This window comes from Aedes albopictus, unplaced genomic scaffold, assembly GCF_035046485.1.
Source record: "Aedes albopictus strain Foshan unplaced genomic scaffold, AalbF5 HiC_scaffold_520, whole genome shotgun sequence".
NCBI classification, from domain to species: Eukaryota; Metazoa; Arthropoda; class Insecta; order Diptera; family Culicidae; genus Aedes; species Aedes albopictus.
In genome coordinates this window covers 7,051-25,000 of record NW_026917333.1, presented here as the reverse complement: position 1 = coordinate 25,000, position 17,950 = coordinate 7,051, and the positions used below count along the sequence as shown (strand labels likewise).

The 17,950-nt window shown below is 43.2% G+C and overlaps 1 protein-coding gene across 1 annotated transcript; it reads left to right on the top strand.

Moving 5' to 3' along the window:
• The first annotated feature begins 1,988 nt into the window (after positions 1 to 1,988).
• On the top strand, positions 1,989 to 14,391 carry LOC109397861 (exportin-6-A). The gene is made up of 5 exons (XM_029855414.2): positions 1,989 to 2,457; positions 2,619 to 3,032; positions 3,090 to 3,938; positions 6,538 to 8,385; positions 14,062 to 14,391. The coding sequence occupies exons 1-5, from the start codon at positions 2,440 to 2,442 to the stop codon at positions 14,140 to 14,142; spliced, it is 3,210 nt and encodes a 1,069-aa protein (XP_029711274.1). The 5' UTR covers positions 1,989 to 2,439; the 3' UTR covers positions 14,143 to 14,391.
• The last annotated feature ends 3,559 nt before the right edge of the window (positions 14,392 to 17,950 follow it).

Sequence of the window (17,950 nt, the reverse complement as noted above, 5' to 3'; positions counted from 1 at the left end):
TTATTCTATGTAAGAAATCATCTTTAAAGAGAAATAAATAAAGGATCAATGTTAAGTTCACTAAGAAATGTCTGTTTTCAACTCTTTAGTAGCTAATTTATTGCAAGTTAATTTTCTACAAATATCTTATATTTTGAGTGGAAAAAGCATCATAATCCGTCCAATATCGCTACGGATGATGTTTGTATTTTTGATGCATTGTAAAAAAACGAATTTGGTCAACCTCATTGCAATTTTAGGGATCTTTTGAACTCATAGTTTTATGAATATTTCAATACAGAAGTTTGGCTTTTTTTGCAATTGCGGTTTTTGAATAATTTTAAAGACGTTGTACTCGTTTTTGAGATTCATGAATTCTCTTCTAAAAAAAATCGGATAATTTACATAATATAGTACGAGTTTGGACTCAGGTTTCCAAACATTACAATGTAGTATAATATTAGCCACAGCTGTAAAGGCGTGGGTATCCAGCATGACCATGCTGGGGGTGACGGGTTCGATTCCCAGCCGGTCCAGGATCTTTTCGTTAAGAAAATTTACTTGACTTCCTTGGATATAGAGTATCTTCGTGCCTGCCACACGATATACACATGCAAAATTGTCATTGGCAGAGGAAGCTCTCAGTTAATAACTGTGGAAGTGCTCATAGCTGAGTAGCAGGCTTTGTCCCAGTGGGGACGTTACGCCAAGAAGAGAGAGAGAGATAAAACCAAATTTGTCGTGAATGTTTTCTTAAGTATAACCTAGTGTCCAAAGCCCAATGGGTAGTATGTGAGAAAACCGATAAAATTCCAAAAGTGAAAACAAGGTTTTGTTTGGATATTTGGCAGTTTTAGCCACGAATGATCTTCATTCCGGGATTCCCGGGATTGTCGGGATTTCTAAAATTATTTCCCGGGATTCGGGAAATCCCGAAATCATTCATATCCCGGGAATTCTTGTCCCGGGAAGGACACTCTAGTATAGGCAAGCCGATACTTGGCTGTCCAAAACGTTGTGCACACCCACGTTGACGATGAATCTTTTGTCTGTTTCGTCGCTGGTGTAGAAAACAAAAACGCAACTGTTATTTTCGACATCAACGATTGCCGGGTGATGAATGGCAACCCTCAAACAAGATCTTTACCTACTACCTGAAACAACCAAGCGAAGTCATCCTCCTGGCCACGGAAAACATCCGAAGGACTGCAAGTATGAGTGGCCTCGGAAGCTTGGCCCAATCCCGTCGGCAAGTGGTAAACGATGCTATCTAACCATTATCAATCCGTTTTTGAAGTTCTGCAAGCTGTACTTTTTGAAGGAGGAGTCAGAAGTGTCGGACAAGATCATCGAGCTCGTGGAGTCGAAAAAAACCCAATTCGACCGTAAACCGAAAGTGGTGCGCTCCGATCAAGGAGGAGAATACTCCATCGAGAGACTCCTTCCATTCTACCGGCAAAAAGGCATCAAGGCACAATTCACGGCGGGCTACATTCCGCAACAAAACGGTGTAACAGAGCATCTTCCCATATAACAGGAAACTCAAACAATCCGGATTGGCAACGCAAAATGAAGAAGTAAAGAGTGGTTCTAGAAAATGGGGATGTGCTGCATTCTACTGCTGTATGAGGATTAAATCAAACCGCTGTTGGTTCTGGTGAACGAGCTCAACGTTGCAATGACCGATTTTCCGCTGTTTCACCCAAAAACTGGCATCACTGCCCGATAGCGATTGAAATAAATAAAGGAAGAAGAAACACCAGCAGCAGCGAAAAAGTCAGCTCTCTTCTTCTTGTGTTGTTATCTCTGCGAGGTGCTACGCACTTGCACAAACGAACGGGGAGCAACTGATGCATATGTATTGGTGCCTACACATCCCACCTTCTTCCCATCGCAGACTCGCGCACATGTTCGTGTAGATATTCATAAACTTGTCGCACAATCGATCGCGAACCTACACACATGTTGTGTCAGTCACAACACTGACTGACGATGACGGCGACGATGAGACACGAATGTTTATTATTATTTTCCTCGCTGACGTCGCGACGACGAATATGTTTTTCTCGACTGCGATGATGACGCATCAACGTGTGGGTTGGCTGGGAAACGGGTTTCGATCATCGGTGAAAAGTCGCGAAAATGCCGCTGCTCGTTCGTACCAAGAGTGACTCAGTGAGAGCTGATCGTCACGAGGGGGTTCGAGGTGGATTTTCTGGACGAAAAAACTGGTTGTAATGGCGCTGCTATCGCGGCAGATGGTCGTCAAGGTTCCATGTTTGCTTATTTCTCGTTTGTTTTTGTTCCATTGATGGTGAATGACGTCGCTTCGTTTGTGTCTGCGATCGTCTCTTCGTCGCCAGTTTGTCAATCGAGCGAGTCGAATCACTGCCGAGCCGAGCAGTCAGTGTCGCATTGAAAGGGAACGTGGAATGTTCGTGTACCAGAGCGTCGTAAACAATGAATGAGTCGTTCAATGTAAGGTTGTTTATTGCGCAGAAATTATGTCATTATGTGCGCGTAGTATGCAAAATATGTTATTGTTTGGGTAGATAAATCTGGGATAGGTGGTACCGGGAATGGCGGGCAGTGAACAAGTGCATAGATACATGAGTAAATTTGTCGTTTTTCGATTGCAGGGAACCTTGGTGGCCGATAATGGTATTCATCAGACGGAATTGTTGTCAATCGAGTCGTTGGTGAACGAGTTCTACCATCCGGGTACGTCCAATGCAAGAAAACACACGATCGAAGGTCAGCTACAGCAGTTTCAGCGAACGCCACATGGTTGGGCGCTGTGCCTGCAACATCTGGTGCAGTTCAACAATCAGTACTTTTGGTTTTTCAACGTCTCGACTGTGGAAGTGACCATCAGCCAGCGCTGGGTATCACTGGACGATGCCCACCGAGCACAAATCCGGGACGCACTTTGGGCGACCTATGCGGGGTTCTCGCATGACATTCCGGGAATGCAGCGAGACAAGGTCGCCCAGTTGATCGCCTTGATCGGGAAACGGCAGTTCCCGGAAGAGCACCCGGATTATATGAATCAGGTATGGGGCAAAGTTATCGGTCTCAGTCAATATAATCATCTTATTTTACAATTTCAGGTACTGGAACTACTGAAAAGTAAGTTCATCCTAGGCGTAACGCTGCTGCGATCGACCTCGGATGAAATCACCAGCACAAAGGCCGACATCACAACCGATCGACAAAAGTACCTGTCCTACTGCGTTTCAATGTATCTCCCGTCGGTGTTCGAAATCCTGGAGAAGTACGCTGAACTGTGCATCACACGAACTAGTTGTAAGAACGGAATAAGCTTGGCACATTTGCCGCCGCCATTCGGGGACGACTCGCGCGTCGAGCAAGCCACCATGGATCTGCTGTTGTGCGTTCAGCAAATCTTCTCCTGGGCACCCCTCGATAACATTACGGAGCCGCATTTCTTCCAGAGTTTGTTCATGCTGGCCCGTTGGAACGAAACATTCAACGATGTGTCCATTTCGGCTCTGACGACGATTTCGGAACTGTTCTATCGGCAGAAACCGCTTCCGCTACCGACGGTCATAGCTACCGGGGTGATTGATCTCCTGCAGCAGCCAACACTCAAACTGTCCAATGAGTTGTACCAGGACAAGCTTACCGAACTGTTGCGACTGTTCACCTCGCAGCAGTGGGCCAAGTGGAGCAAAGATCCCCACTTTCCGGCCATGTCGTATCTGAACTCGCTGTTTCAGTACACGTTCTACGGTTATGGGGCGTTGGCATTTACCGAGCGGTTGATGATTTGGACGCCGATTGTGCAGAGCTTTGCAGCGATGGCCGAGAACGGCGCGGTGAATAAGCATAGCGATAAGCTGTTGTCGCTAGCTTCGGGAACCATGAAGCGGATGTTGTTCCAGTACGACTTCGATCAACAGCTGGATATGCTGGACAATGAGGAATTGGATGATGATGTGAGTATGCTAGCGAAAGAACTTTGATAACGCCTTTGTTTTTGTAGGTCTGAGTAATGATTCTACTGGGTTTCAATTGAGTTATCGTTGGAATGAGGAAAAGCTGTGCATCGCATGTGTTCCATGAATTGCGACCAGACGATAAAGCCTGGCTCTTACTTGTTATCAGTTTCAATGCTAAAGCCACTCCTTAGTTGCAAGAGTCGTGCTGTAGCTTGTGTGATATGGCAGAACCGGATCAAAACACTGTGCCATGCTATGCTAATTATCGGAAGTGGCGTGTGTTTCGTGAAGGTCACGTAAACAACAAATGGTTAAACAGATCGAATTGGCGATGGAATTTTGAAACGTCACATGATGGATTGTCTGATTCGTAAGGAAAAGCATCGTTTAGCATTACTTTACAGTATCTGAGGAGCCAGAATACCCGTAACTGTGTATACATTGAAATGAAATACTACTATTTATAGCTGTTTTGAGAATGTACAGCTATGACAAAAAACAGTTCAGTAAAAATGTTCTTGTCAGTACTACTTTCTCGGCGTTATCAACTAACAAACCTGTCAACAATCGCGCCAAAACAATGATGAAGTCGCAACGAGACTTAATCCAGACGGAATATAAAAAAGTATAGCCAATGAAGAAAACCTTCGAGGAGAAAATACATGATGCGAGAGAAAATCTGATACATAATCTGCGCTACTGCAAACAAGCTTGAATCCAGCATCACAGACTTCAAAGCTATCGTGGCTTATAATCATCGTAACTGTGTGTACATTGAAATGAAAGATAATCAGGTTTTGTAATGTAGAGCAAAGAACCGCATTTCCGGTCAAGGCAGCCAACAATCAACCTCTCAGACTTGAGCAGTTATAGGTGCCATTACATCCGTTACTTCGCGTACATTGAAATAAAATACTGTTATCGAACGCCGTGTTTGAAAAACAAACAAACCAACTGCCTCGTTTGAATCTTGATGTCTACAGGATCAAGGATGAAGAAAAGCTGTTTGTTCTGCAGCTGCCACAACTAAATTTCTGATCGGATCGAGCAACGCTAGCCTCATCTTGGGGCAAGACTCTGTGCTGGAGAGTACATTTTCCTTCACAGAGTTGCTCAGATTTTTTCCGGATTGCTCCCGTTTTGCTTGAGTATTGCCTGATACTATCGCAAAGTCAAAACAATGTTGCCCGATATCACGCATTTCTTGAAGTTTTAGGGGTGTTTTTCAACAAATTTCGTTGATCATTGGTAAAAAGAACTACCCAGAATTTCTCAGAGTTACTCTCTTTTGCACAGTTTCTTGTCCCTAGAGCCTCACTGTTCCGTTAAAAACTGTGCGGTATTCGGTGAGAGGTCTACTACTAACACGTTGTCATCTTGGTTGGACAATTTACGGGGAAATTGAGCCGGCGATAGCTGATGCTGCTGACTAAATCCACATTGCTGAAGCTGAAGGAGCAAATAAAAGACTTGTACAAGAATAAAAACTTTGGTATCAGGCAGCAAGATCCTGAGAAATCTGAAGAAGACGAGGGGTCTGAAACATGGCGACGAACATTTCGAAGTTTTCTAGATTAATCGATACAATAACTTCACGTTACAGTGAACCGCAGGGATTTCGCCACATGACCATAATGGAAAACAAAATGGATGCAGACCTGAAGTTCGCTGAACAGTATTGTCAGAAAATGTAGATTATGTGGCTGAAAGGCCTCGTGAAAGGCTACACAAGGAAGCTGAATTCCGAAGAGATGTATAAATTACCGAATACCTGGTATTTGAGCGTTATGAGTACTAACAAATTTCAACTGGTGTTGGCTGCCAAAGAAAAATCTCTGGATTTTCCTTGAACTATCTTTTGCTAAAAGGACCCGATTGCATTCCGACATTGATTGCAGTACTAACGCACGGTAGAAGAAAATTGCTGTTTATGGCATACATCAAGGAAATGTTTCATCAAGTGCATATTCGAGAGCAGAATTTGAAAAACAGTTTTTCTGGCCTGGCATGAATTCAGAACTTCCTGAAGTTTACTTGATGATGGCTATGACTTATGGCGCAGTATCGTCTCCTTCCATTGCACAATTAATCAAAAACTTTGTGAACTTGAAGATTGTTTTATTTAAATACTGCATCCAAGAGTTATACAACACAATGTGGATGACTATTTTGACTCAGCGAATACTAAAGTACAACCAATAAATAAGATTAGTGAAAAAATATGGTAGCAGCCCACGGACATGGCGGTTTAAAGCTGATTTAATTTGTTTCCAATTCCTACAGTGCGGAAACTTTGGATTGCAGAGCTGCCTGTTGGGACGTGAAAGTGTACGCTGACCTTTGTGGCGGAAATAGGTGTCGATCTTCAGCCTACCATCCAGAATTGATAAAATGATAGAAATTGCAAGCTACTACGAAAATTCAACTGAGACTGAGATGAACCAAGTATTATAGCAGTTTATTAAGAAAGTTTTTAGTGTTGATATAGTTCAGCGATAGCGAAATTTTATTGAATATGTTGGAGTCGTTACAAGGATCGAAAGAATCGATTTGATAAAAAGAATCTCAATTCTAATCACCTTTTCCATCCTTTCAGAACGAAACCGAGTTGCAGCACTTCTTCAACCAGTGCATCGACACGATCGCCCTCATTGCCGAGATCGAACCCATCCGGGTGTACGACATGGCGTTCTCCGAGTTCGCATCGGATGCCAGCGGTCCGTACGGGCAAGTCCTATCCACGGTGGGCGGAATGTTGCTCAACGGATCCAGTTACATCGCCCCTAGGCCCGCCCTACCGCTGCTGGACGAAGAAAGCCGATCGGCGCTACGCTGCAAGTTCCGTGATTTCATCTCGTTGTGCCAAATTATCGCCCGTGTCAGTCCGTTGCTGCACGAGCGCTCGGAAAAGATCAGCGCCTCGATCGGACGGATGATCGAGGATCTGGTCAAACTGGTGGAGATGGTGTCCAGTGCGTCGGGAGATCCACTGGAATACTTCTTCGCGAACTTGCAACCTTTGGCCGGCGAGCTGGCGGATGTGATCGGCCAGACGCTGATCACTTTGCGAAGTCTACTGGTGGTAACGCACATTCCATTTGGGGAAGCTGAGATGATGCATTTCGTCGGTTGCATTCCGAGGTTTCTATCGCCTCCGCAGAAGGTCAAACGGGACCAGCTGAAGACGCTGACCAGTGCAGCGGCTCAGCTGTTGGTCAGTGTCAGTGCCAATATGCGACCGAAGTACCTGGTCCAGCTGATCAAGCCGCTGGTGCATAGTGATTTAAGGCATTTGGAGCGATCGACGGCGCTAACGGTGCGGTTAGCCATCTGTAACTGCTTCGTGCTGCCGTGGACGGGCTGTTCGGCGGCCGAGCAGAACTTCGAAGGTCGCGCCGCTCTTCTACAGGAATATATTGCATTTATAGCCGGTGATTTGATTAGGTTAGACTTGGGCCATACGTTTAGCAGTAGTAATCCATCGTTGGACTACGGTCAGGAGGAGAAGATCGTGACGGTGGCAACGATCGTACTTGGCACCTTGCGGGATCTGCTGGAGTATTACCAGGAGCAGAGCAGTTCCGTCAAGCAGATGCTAGCGGCCGCCTACAGACCTGTGATAGAGAAAACGCTAGCCATCTACAGTGCGGCCAGCAGTAAAAATTGCGTGCTCATCGAGAGGATCTTCGAATTCTGTCTGGGGATTCTGAGGACCTTGCAGGTTCAGCTGGGTCAGATGTTCCTGAAGAATATCATCCTGCTGTTCCTGGGAAACACGAAAACGGAACAAATCGGCTCGCAGCGCTTCCGTTCGCTGGATATTCTGCTCAAAATGTTCCTTCTTATCGTCGAACAACCGGGCAATGCTTCGCTGCTGCCGGATATCTTGAACTTTTCAATCGAGCACGTACTACCGATGGTGTTCTCGAATGAGTACACCGGCAAGAGTGATCAGAGTGGCCATGCCGACGTTAGTTTATCGCTGTATCAGCTGTTCAATGGAATACTGTTGCAGCGGTGGCAGTACTTCTACAAATCTACCGTACTGAAGCAGTTCACCCCGAGTTCGTCGGGGATCGTTCAGCATCCGCAGTCGGCCCTGGAACATCCGGATCAGTTTGCGGCCATCATGAATGCGTACGGTCAGGCGATCGTATGCGGTAACGATCCCCATGTGACGCGTGCCACTCTACAATCGCTGGAGGCGCTGAACGACCGGTGGAAGCTGTACCAGAGGGAATTTTTCCGTGAGAATCTTCTGCAATCGTTCGAGGCGGCCATTATCAAGGCGCTGGCGGCGCCGGAGGGAATCCTACACTACGAGTTGTTTCTGGCGGTGCTGTTCAGTATGGGCCAGGTGGATACGAAACGACTGCACGAGACCTTTACCGGGATCGGGTTTCCGGCGGAATCACAACAGGTCGAGGAGGTCTGCTTGGCTACGGTAAGACATATGAAATTGTTTTTGTTTTGTTTCTATTTTCAGATGCTTCGGCTTTGATTTCTAGTTTCTTGGATTAGTTTTTGTAGACCAGTTTATCAGGTTTTTGGACCCATTCGGCAGCTTAAACAATGAAGTCCACAGTCTCAGTCTGGTCTCTGTCATTGGATAGTACAAAAAGTGCAGAAACGCGGGTCGGGACGACCGCGAACCAATGAGACTGTTGGATGTGGTGAACTTCCGTCCAACAGTGTGTAAGCATACTAAAAAGTCAGTCATATTTGTACAACGGAATTCCCTACAACTACAACGTTGCGTATTTCTCGCATAAGAAACATTGACAGTGAAGAATACTCCTAACAGTTGCTGAAACAATGCAGCTTCCCATGAACAGCGACAATCGCGGCAGCCTGAATACGAATATCAAGATTTATAAGCCAGCTAATAAATCGAACCCGTAAGTTTATAATGATAAGTTCCATGAACAGAAAGTTGAACGCCGAAGGATATGACGGATGTTGGTATTTACTGGATAACGATTAACGATTGCGTGGATTCGAATATCAAATACTTAACCACCCCGACGTACATTATTGACCGAGGAATTAACCTGTGTTTCATATTTTTCATAAATGAAAATCTGTCAACATTGCAAGAGAACCATCCTTCCCTTGTGCTTGGAATACGCAACAATCACCGAAAAGTGATAATTGCAGCAGTTATTGACGAAATATCTATACGAAGTAGTTTTGCTTTCTATGGCACTCTGATAAACCAATGGGTTATGGGCCCAGCCTATTAGGTTACTGAAGATGGTACAAAAGGAAAACTATTTCAAAGCATTTTTTTGGGAAGATAGCCCGAATTGTTTACCGTCGATCCAGTTACTGCAGGGACGTGAAACTTGGTCCACCTGGAGATTCGCCGTGCAGACGTTTTTGGAAATGGATGGAACCTTCGTTTAAGTTGACGCATCAAAAAACCTAAGAGCTCGTGGCTAGATTATTCTACTTTTGGCTCCTGTGAACTATGTATCAAAGCGGGCGTAAAAAACCAAGCTTTGCAAGATGTAAGCCCTTGTCAATCGCGTCAAATGGAGCAGCATTCACAGGTGAGAAGCAGAACTGGCAGCAAAGGCTAAACGTTAAAGTGAAGGTTTTAAAGAACGGAAATAGAAACGTTTGGTGCTCCGTACTGCCAACAATAGCTGAAGATTATGGTATTTTGATTCTGGAACATCAATCCATTTCACGAAAACCGAAGATTTCTTGCAGAATTCACGCCACTAAGGTGAAAAAGTACTTGCTGCAAACAAAAGTTCCATGTTCGAAAGGAAAGTCAAGATTTACCATGAGTGCAGCCCTGAGGATCCATCCATCGAAATGGCATGAAGCTAATTCCGGAACTTTCAATGAAAATCTTTGGCATGTTCCTATACTGAAAACCTCGACCTGTGCCACCGACGGATGGGACAACTCACCCTTGATAGCCTACGTCATCTGAAAAACGGATTGGTAACTACTGGAATGCAAGTACCTGACGACAAGCGTAGACGTGAGTGTAAAATCTGTGCGATGGGAAAAAAATGCGTCTGCTGTTTCCGAAGTCTGATTGATTAAAGAGCGAATGAATTACTAGAGCTGGTGCATTCAGATATATGCGGACCAAAGTAGGTCAATACAGGTCTCGAGGTGGTAGCCGATACTACCTTACGTTCACGGATGACAAATCGCGCAGGATCTTCATTTATTTCTTGGAAGAGAAATCCGGGGAAAAGCGTTAACCAGGCGTTCGAAAACTCCCGAAGTATGGCTGAGTAGCATAAAACACTCCAAGTTCTTCGGACAGACAGCGGCAAGAAGTTTGTGATGATGCAGTTTGAAGATCACCTGCAGCGCTTGGGCATTCGTCTTCAAACTTCGACGGAATATACACCAGATCGAAACAGTTTGGAGGAACGACGTAATCGAACGATGATGTATGCTGTTCGAATGTGGTCATCCCAAAAGATTCTGGGTCGAAGTGGCAGTCACAGTTGTATATTTGATGAATCGATCGGCAACCAAAAGGCATCAGATGACCCCTGAAAAAGCTTGAAGTGGGAGGAAGCCAGTCTTAGCTTATGTACGTATTTTCGGATTCCGTGTGATGTCACACATCACAAAATGAAAATTAAGAACGTAGGATGCGAAAGCCGTCGAATGTATACTCACTGGCTTTGATGCAGGCATGAAGGCCCCTTTTGTTTAGTGAACAAGCGTAGACGATAACACCAGCGCAAGCCTAGCCCGGTGAGCAAACAGAAGACTATCAGCATAGAGAACCCGTTCAAATCACCGTTGGTGATCCGTGCCACACAAAAGCTGTTCATGCAGGGATAGATGAAGCAATCATGACAAGCGATGATAGTGATGAGGAATATGCAGCTGAAGTTGAAGCGGTTTCCGTTCCGTCATCAAGAGTATCAAGTTCCATGTTCATCCGAGCCACCAACAATGTTGAGACGAAGTGGAAAGGACTAATGGCGCAAAGATTTACCCAAAAATATGGCGTGGACTTTGATGAAGATTTTGCACCAATAACCAAGCAGGCCATCCTTGCGTGCTCTTCTTACAATAGCAAGTCGATGTGGAATGGTTATCAAGCACGCAGACTGCATATCGCCATGCTTGTATGGTAAGAAGAAAATATAACAATGTGAGTCATTCTGATTTACGTAGATAACGTCATCATTGCCACGCAAACGGTAGAAGAATTCAAACCGATTTTCGAAGAGCTACAAAAATACTTGACCATGACGAATTTGGATAATATCATGCATTTTCTGGGAATAGAAATCACATGCAAGTCAGGAAGTTACACCTTATGTTAACAACAGTACAAGCCTCCAGGATGCAAAACCATAAAAATACTGTTGGGCTCTGAGTATCTACAACAGAAGGAGGATTGACTACTATCGAACAACAATGAATACCTAAGTTTAGGTATTGAATTGGATAGTATTAAATTGTTAGGAGGTCTGCTATACGTAGCCGTAAATTCGCGGTCAGATGTATCAGCAAGCGTGTCCATCCTATGGCACAGAAAACTTCCAGTCCTGCCCAACGAGATTGGCAAGAAGCAACAGTACAAGCAACTATCGATTACATTTTGGATCAGACTCAACTAGACTAGAAATGTTTGTAGATGCAGCCTGGACAAGTAATAATCGGGACCGAAAATTGAATTCCGGATAACTGGTACGTTTCGAAGGATGTTTTATCTGCTGGGCATCGAAAAAACAGCTGCGTATCACTGCCAGCAACTGAAGCGGAGTTCGTTGCATTGACCGAAGGATGCCAGGAGCCCAGCTGCATAGAGATTCTTATAAACGATTTCGGCGAAGATGTTTCAAGCCCAGTACCTACATACGAGAACAATGAAAGCTGTAAAAAACTACATACTAGAAGAAGATGAAATTCAAAATAGTACTTAGCACACAGCTACTAATTATTTTTACGCAAGTGAGGATCTGCGAGGATGTTAGCAGACATCCATACAAAACCTTCGCAGCTCATGAGGATCGAGACACTACGAGAGAAGACTGGAATTCTACCAGATCTTGCCGAGGAAGAGTGTTGAAGAATAGAACGTAAAGAGGCAGAAGTTTATTTAACATAGTAGTCTGACATTCCTAACAGACATCACAGTAGCTCTTAATAATAGTTTGACAGTATAAAACGTTATTCCTGTTCCAATCACTGTACGAAGTAGTTGTGCTTTCCACGGCTCTTTGATAAACCAATAGATTCTTAGTATTTGTTTTGTTTTGGCTTCCACAAAAGCCCGGTCAACAGTTGCAACAATGCTGTACCCGTTGCAATAAGGTTTGCGTTAGTCAACCAGTCTTGCAATAGATTATTTTTGCACAGTGGCGTCTCGTCCATAGGTCCACTGCGTTCACTACACAGTTGATAAAAAATAAAATAAATCACTATAATGTCAACATTTTGCTACAAACTACTCATTCGATCCTTTTGATGTTCACAGCTTCAAGTGAACAAACCACTATGAAATACTAGTGCGTATCCAATAGGAATCAAGTAAATTTTCCAACTTAATCTCACTATGCCACCACCCTGCCGCTGCCAGAGTGCTCCACGCCGAAGCATGCGAAACATCCATGTAACAGCATCGCCAAAAATCTCTCCCCTCAGTTCACTTCCAGAAGTACACGGGAGCGCTGTATATGCATGCAAGAACTGTGTTTACTTGTGCTCGACTGTTTTGTGCTGCTTTGGCAATGTATTAGTAAAATTTTTGTGCACTTCTTCCAATGGACGTGGGCCTCATCGGTGGCGGAGGAAAGGAAAGATTGTTTGCTTACACCAAGCTTGCGCTCGCGGGGAAGCTGCTAAGTTTGGCAACGTCGCATTTGAGCTACTGCATGCTTCAGCAAGAGAGCGAGGCGAAAGAGCAAAGCGAGAGATCTTGTACCATTCAACGGAGGCCGCCCATCCACTCTTTTGGCATGCGTGCATGCCTTTGGGTGGAATGAATGGGTGGCATTTTCATTCACTACTAGTTGCACGTCGCGTACGGTTGCATTTTCTAGCAACATTCAAAGGAAAATGGAGCGCGATATCGTAGACAATCTACTCCCGCAATTCGTTTGCCAGGCGGTCGATTGAGGAAAAGCTTGTATCGCATCTCGAATCATCTAAGTAGAATACCCTCTTCGATTGAGTGTACTCAGATTTGTACTTTTAATTCCGCCCTCTAATGCTTAGCGTTGGAGCCCTTAAACAGATACGCATGTTTCGACTACAGTCATAGCATAATCATGGATTACTCACATGGGTCAATTTGATTTAAATTCTATTTGAATAGCATAGAAAACAGACTGACTAGTAATAGTTACAGAGTGACCCATAATTGTGCAATGGTTGTTTCACTTCTTCAGTGTCAGTTATCCACTTCTGAGTGGGTTTTTCGAAGTTCAAAAGTTATTCCGAAAAAATCCCTTAACAATTGGTGGGCAATGTCTACTCTCGCTTCCCAAATTTCGATAAAGTCCAGCTGACCAATGAACTGAGAATGTTTTACACGAAAAAAGTCGCAGAGATAGCTAAGGTGCTTACTAAGAACGATTTGGAAGACGTCTTCTAAGAAACGTATCTGCTTATTCCTCTGATAATAACACTTACGTCTACAACTGATACCGTTGGAAGGAGCTTTTCCATCTCAAAGGAATAAGAACCTATCTTCAGTTACAATGAGCGAGCAAAGACTAAAGAGGCTTAAACTGATGGCGGTAGAAAACCCTCTGTTTCATCAATTGAAACAACAAGGCAGTTTTCTCGACGATATCGTCGATAGATTCACTTGTCTAGCGGAGTTCAGGTTCCTGCTGTTTTCCATTCATACTACAGTCCCATGTGAAAACTTTTCAAGTGCACAGTCAGCTTTACGGGTCACGAGACGCCTCTGTTTTTGCAGTATTTACACATGTACTTCATGTACTTGTACATGTACTTCACAAAGCTTGAAAGTTAGAATTAAAATTAGAACTAACTTCCAGTTGTAACGGATCGTTTGAAAAAATAAACAAGAAACTAGAAACAAACCTGAAGCAAGCTTGAAACCCCAGATCAGTGACTGCCAGAACATATATTACATCTCTTCTATCTCATCCCAAAGGACTACCCAACTTTCGCTCATCGTATGAACCAGCTGATACAGGACACCAAATGCTGTCAGCTGAATAATTCCGCATCCTAATCCCAAAATGCCATGTAGACCGGCATCTGGTCGTATTCGTCGTCGTCATCGTCTTCATTATTCTCGTCACATCGTGTATCGTCGTCAGCCATCATCGGAACGGACTTTAAATTTACATCGTAATCTACTAACTCTCTACAATATGTCTCTCATTCACATCTCCCACAAGGAAAAATTTCCCAGTCGAAGTCGAGAAGCAAAAAAAAAAACCATCATATTGGTTGAGAGAACCAAACTTTTACCAACAAAGGATGAAAAACGCGTGGGGCAGAACTGAAATTCACGAAAATTCCATACTTTTTTTTAACTAATACTAACAAACGATCGCAACTTAAGCAAATTTAAAAATAAATAAAAACAATCGAGAGATTAGAGTAAATCGCGCGTCCTTGGAATAAATCTACACTATAAATTAAAATTATCAAAAATCGAGTAGCGTTAGAGAAGTCGAAAACAAAAAATCAGTCGTAGGTATACCAGGAGATGGTTGAAAAGCATGCTCTTCTATTTGCGTGACAAAAGAAAAATTAATCACGCCGAGATTCGAATTACAAAAGTTGCGACGGAGATCTAGTTGATCCATATTCTATTTATGTTTCGTCTTTTAAGTTGATGATATTCGCGCTTTTAAAGATCAGGTTAAACTTGCTCTAAAGTATGTGCGTCCGCTTTGGGCCTTGTAAGTATAGCTGCACGCAAACACAACACTAGGAGATGTGCGAGTGCATGTATCGTGAAGCCGTGCTAATTTCCTCCTAAGCATGAAGCATCTAAGTCGTATACATATTTGATATCAGAATTATCAGGATTTTATTTTATAATCAAGTGTAACATGTGATATTCAGAATGGATGATTAGTTTTTATGGATGAAAATACAATTTTTGCCCTAGTATCGTCAATCAAAACAATTATTTTTCCTGGGAGTGCTGCGTTTGGCATAACGCCATCTGGTATAACACGAAACACAGCCATTGTTGTTATACCAAACGGCATTATGTCAGATGGGGTTCTCCCGTTTTATTTTATCGTTTCGTTTTGTCGTTTTTCAGTCTATTCTTGTTTTGTGACAGTTTCTTCGTTTAGTTTTTTGTGTCAAAATCTGTGCACATAAGTTTATTTACATTATTTACATATATGGGGGAGTGAGTGACTCGTAGAAATGGTGAGCACGTAAACGTTACTGTAGCGACGCAAATCGTCAAAATCCAAGTAATTTTCCAAGTACAAATCATTAATCACCGTGATCCGCGTAATTGATCGAGAGTCACGACGAGTAATTGTGGGCATCTGCGAAAACAAGTCAAATAGTTACCGCAAATTAGTGAAATTATCATCCTCTTCTGATCGAGGAGCCGCCAACAATTGCATCGTTTTCGAGTAGTTTTATCTCCGAGCAGCAATGGCAGAAGATCGTCGTCCACTACGTAGCCACTCGGTGTCCAAGGTTCCGAGCTCTGCCGATGACATGAGTGTTTCCGAGCTGGCCAAGATGATGAAGTCGCAGTTCGCCTCATATCAACAGAGTACCGTTGAAGAGATTCGTCGAATGGAAAACTCTCTCCAAGCACAAATGACCAAATTGCGATCAGACATCTCACTGGATCTCGCAAATATCCGCAAGGAGACCGAGAAAGCTACAACTGATCTACTGCACACCGTCGGAGCAAACAGATCTGAGTGTCTTTCGGCCGTCGACAGAAGTAGCCGAGCCAACGATCTCATCGTAAGCGGCGTTCCATTCGTGACAGGCGAGAGTCTGCCTAATTATTTCGTCATCTGGTGTCGTTCTCTGGGATACTCCGATGAAGCTACTCCGCTTGTCGAGATCAGAAGGCTTGCCAAAGGTACCCCCACAAATGGAACAGTCTACCTGATTCTGATTCAATTCGCGATTACCGTGCAACGCAATGAGTTCTATGCACGTTATTTGCGATCGAGAAAGCTTTCTCTCACGGACATCGGATTCTCAACAGAGCGACGAATTTTTGTAAATGAAAATTTGGGACCAGCTGAGCGAGGTATCCGAATGAAGGCCTTGCAAATGAAGAAGAGAGGCGAGATTGCTGGAGTCTACACTAAGATGGGTATCGTGTACGTGAAGAAGACTTCCACCGACAAGGAGAAGCCCATATCATCGGAGAATGATCTCCAGTTTCTACTTTAACCTTTCCTCAATTACTTTTGTTTATTCCTTCTCTCCCATCCATGTATTCTCCCATGATTCCCCTCCTAAAAGTTAAAACGTTGTTGCTGCTGTTGACACTGGTTTCGATGCTGCCTGTGTTGCTGTTGCGGGGGATGCTGCTGCTGCTGGGGATGCTGGGGTATGATGGGAAATTCTAGAATATAATTTTTAGTATATAATCGAAAAAATCGAGGTTTGTTCATTTTTTTTTTTCAAGATTTGTGTCGTAAATGTAATGAAAAAAATATTGAATTGGTTAATTTAAAGTACTTAGTTTGTAGTCGGTTGCTAGTGCTCCTAACCTACTTCCTCTTAATCGCTATGATCGTAAAATATCCTCATGGCTAGTGGTTCTGCCAGAAGTGCCTCGACGAATTGGTGCTTGCCAGGAATCGTTATGAAAAGTGCTTTTGTGAAAAATAAACTTTCTATTTGTAGTGTCAATATCCAAAGTATTTGTGCTCGCAAGTTCAGTAAATTAGATGAATTGCGTCAGATAGCCCTATCTAGCTCTGTCGATATAATCTGCGTAACTGAGAGCTGGCTTAATGATAAGATTGCGGATTTGTTGCTAACGATTGAAGGTTACAGGATTATCAGGCATGACAGGAAAGGACGATTGGGGGGCGGTATCCTACTATTTATTAAAGAAGAAATCCATTTCCAACTTTTAGAAACATCGCAAGACCAGCCTGGTTTACAATTTTCTGAATACGTGGCAGTCGAAATTGCCATAGGTTCCGAAAGAATATGCCTTGTTGCTATGTATAACCCACCCATTGTTAACTGTGCTACTTCGATTGATAAATTATTATCCGACTATGGTACGCGATACAACGACATATTTTTTGTTGGTGACTTTAACACAAATCTATTGAATCACGGTTCAATACGAACCAGAGAATTTCTTTCAATGTTGGCCATTCATAATGTGTTTAGTATTGGTTCTGCACCGACGTTTTTCCATAAAGATGGATCATCTCAACTGGATCTAATGCTGACTAATTCGAAGTTTAGAGTTCTCAGGTTCAATCAAATTGATGTTCCCGCTTTTTCAAATCATGATATGATATTTGCTTCACTCGATTTTGACAGGATTAGTACACCGAAGAAAATCGAATATCGTGATTACCATTCTATGGATGTCGATGGAATTGTGACTGCTTTTAGTGCTCTGGATTGGTCAAACTTTTACCGCTCAAATGATTCTAATTTTCTTCTTAATTTTTTCAATTCAAACATGTTAGAATTACATGAAAGATATGTTCCTATCCGTTCACTAGTTTTGGGTAGTAACAAAAACGCTTGGTTCAACGATACCATAAGCAAAGCCATTGTGGATCGTGATCTTGCTTATAAAAGGTGGAAAAGTACAAAAAATCCAACTGATTTCAACTTTTTTAAAACGCTTCGCAATCAGGTTACTATGAAAGTTCGCCAGTCAAAAAAGTTGCATTATAAAACAAAGCTTGATACGAGTTTGAACTGTGGAAGAGAATTAAAAATATTGGTTTATCAAAAGAATCCAAATCTTCTACAATTCGGTTCAATTCAGATGAAATTAATGAAAATTTAGCGAATAACTTCACAGAAAGTGATTTAACATCGGAGACTACTTTTCA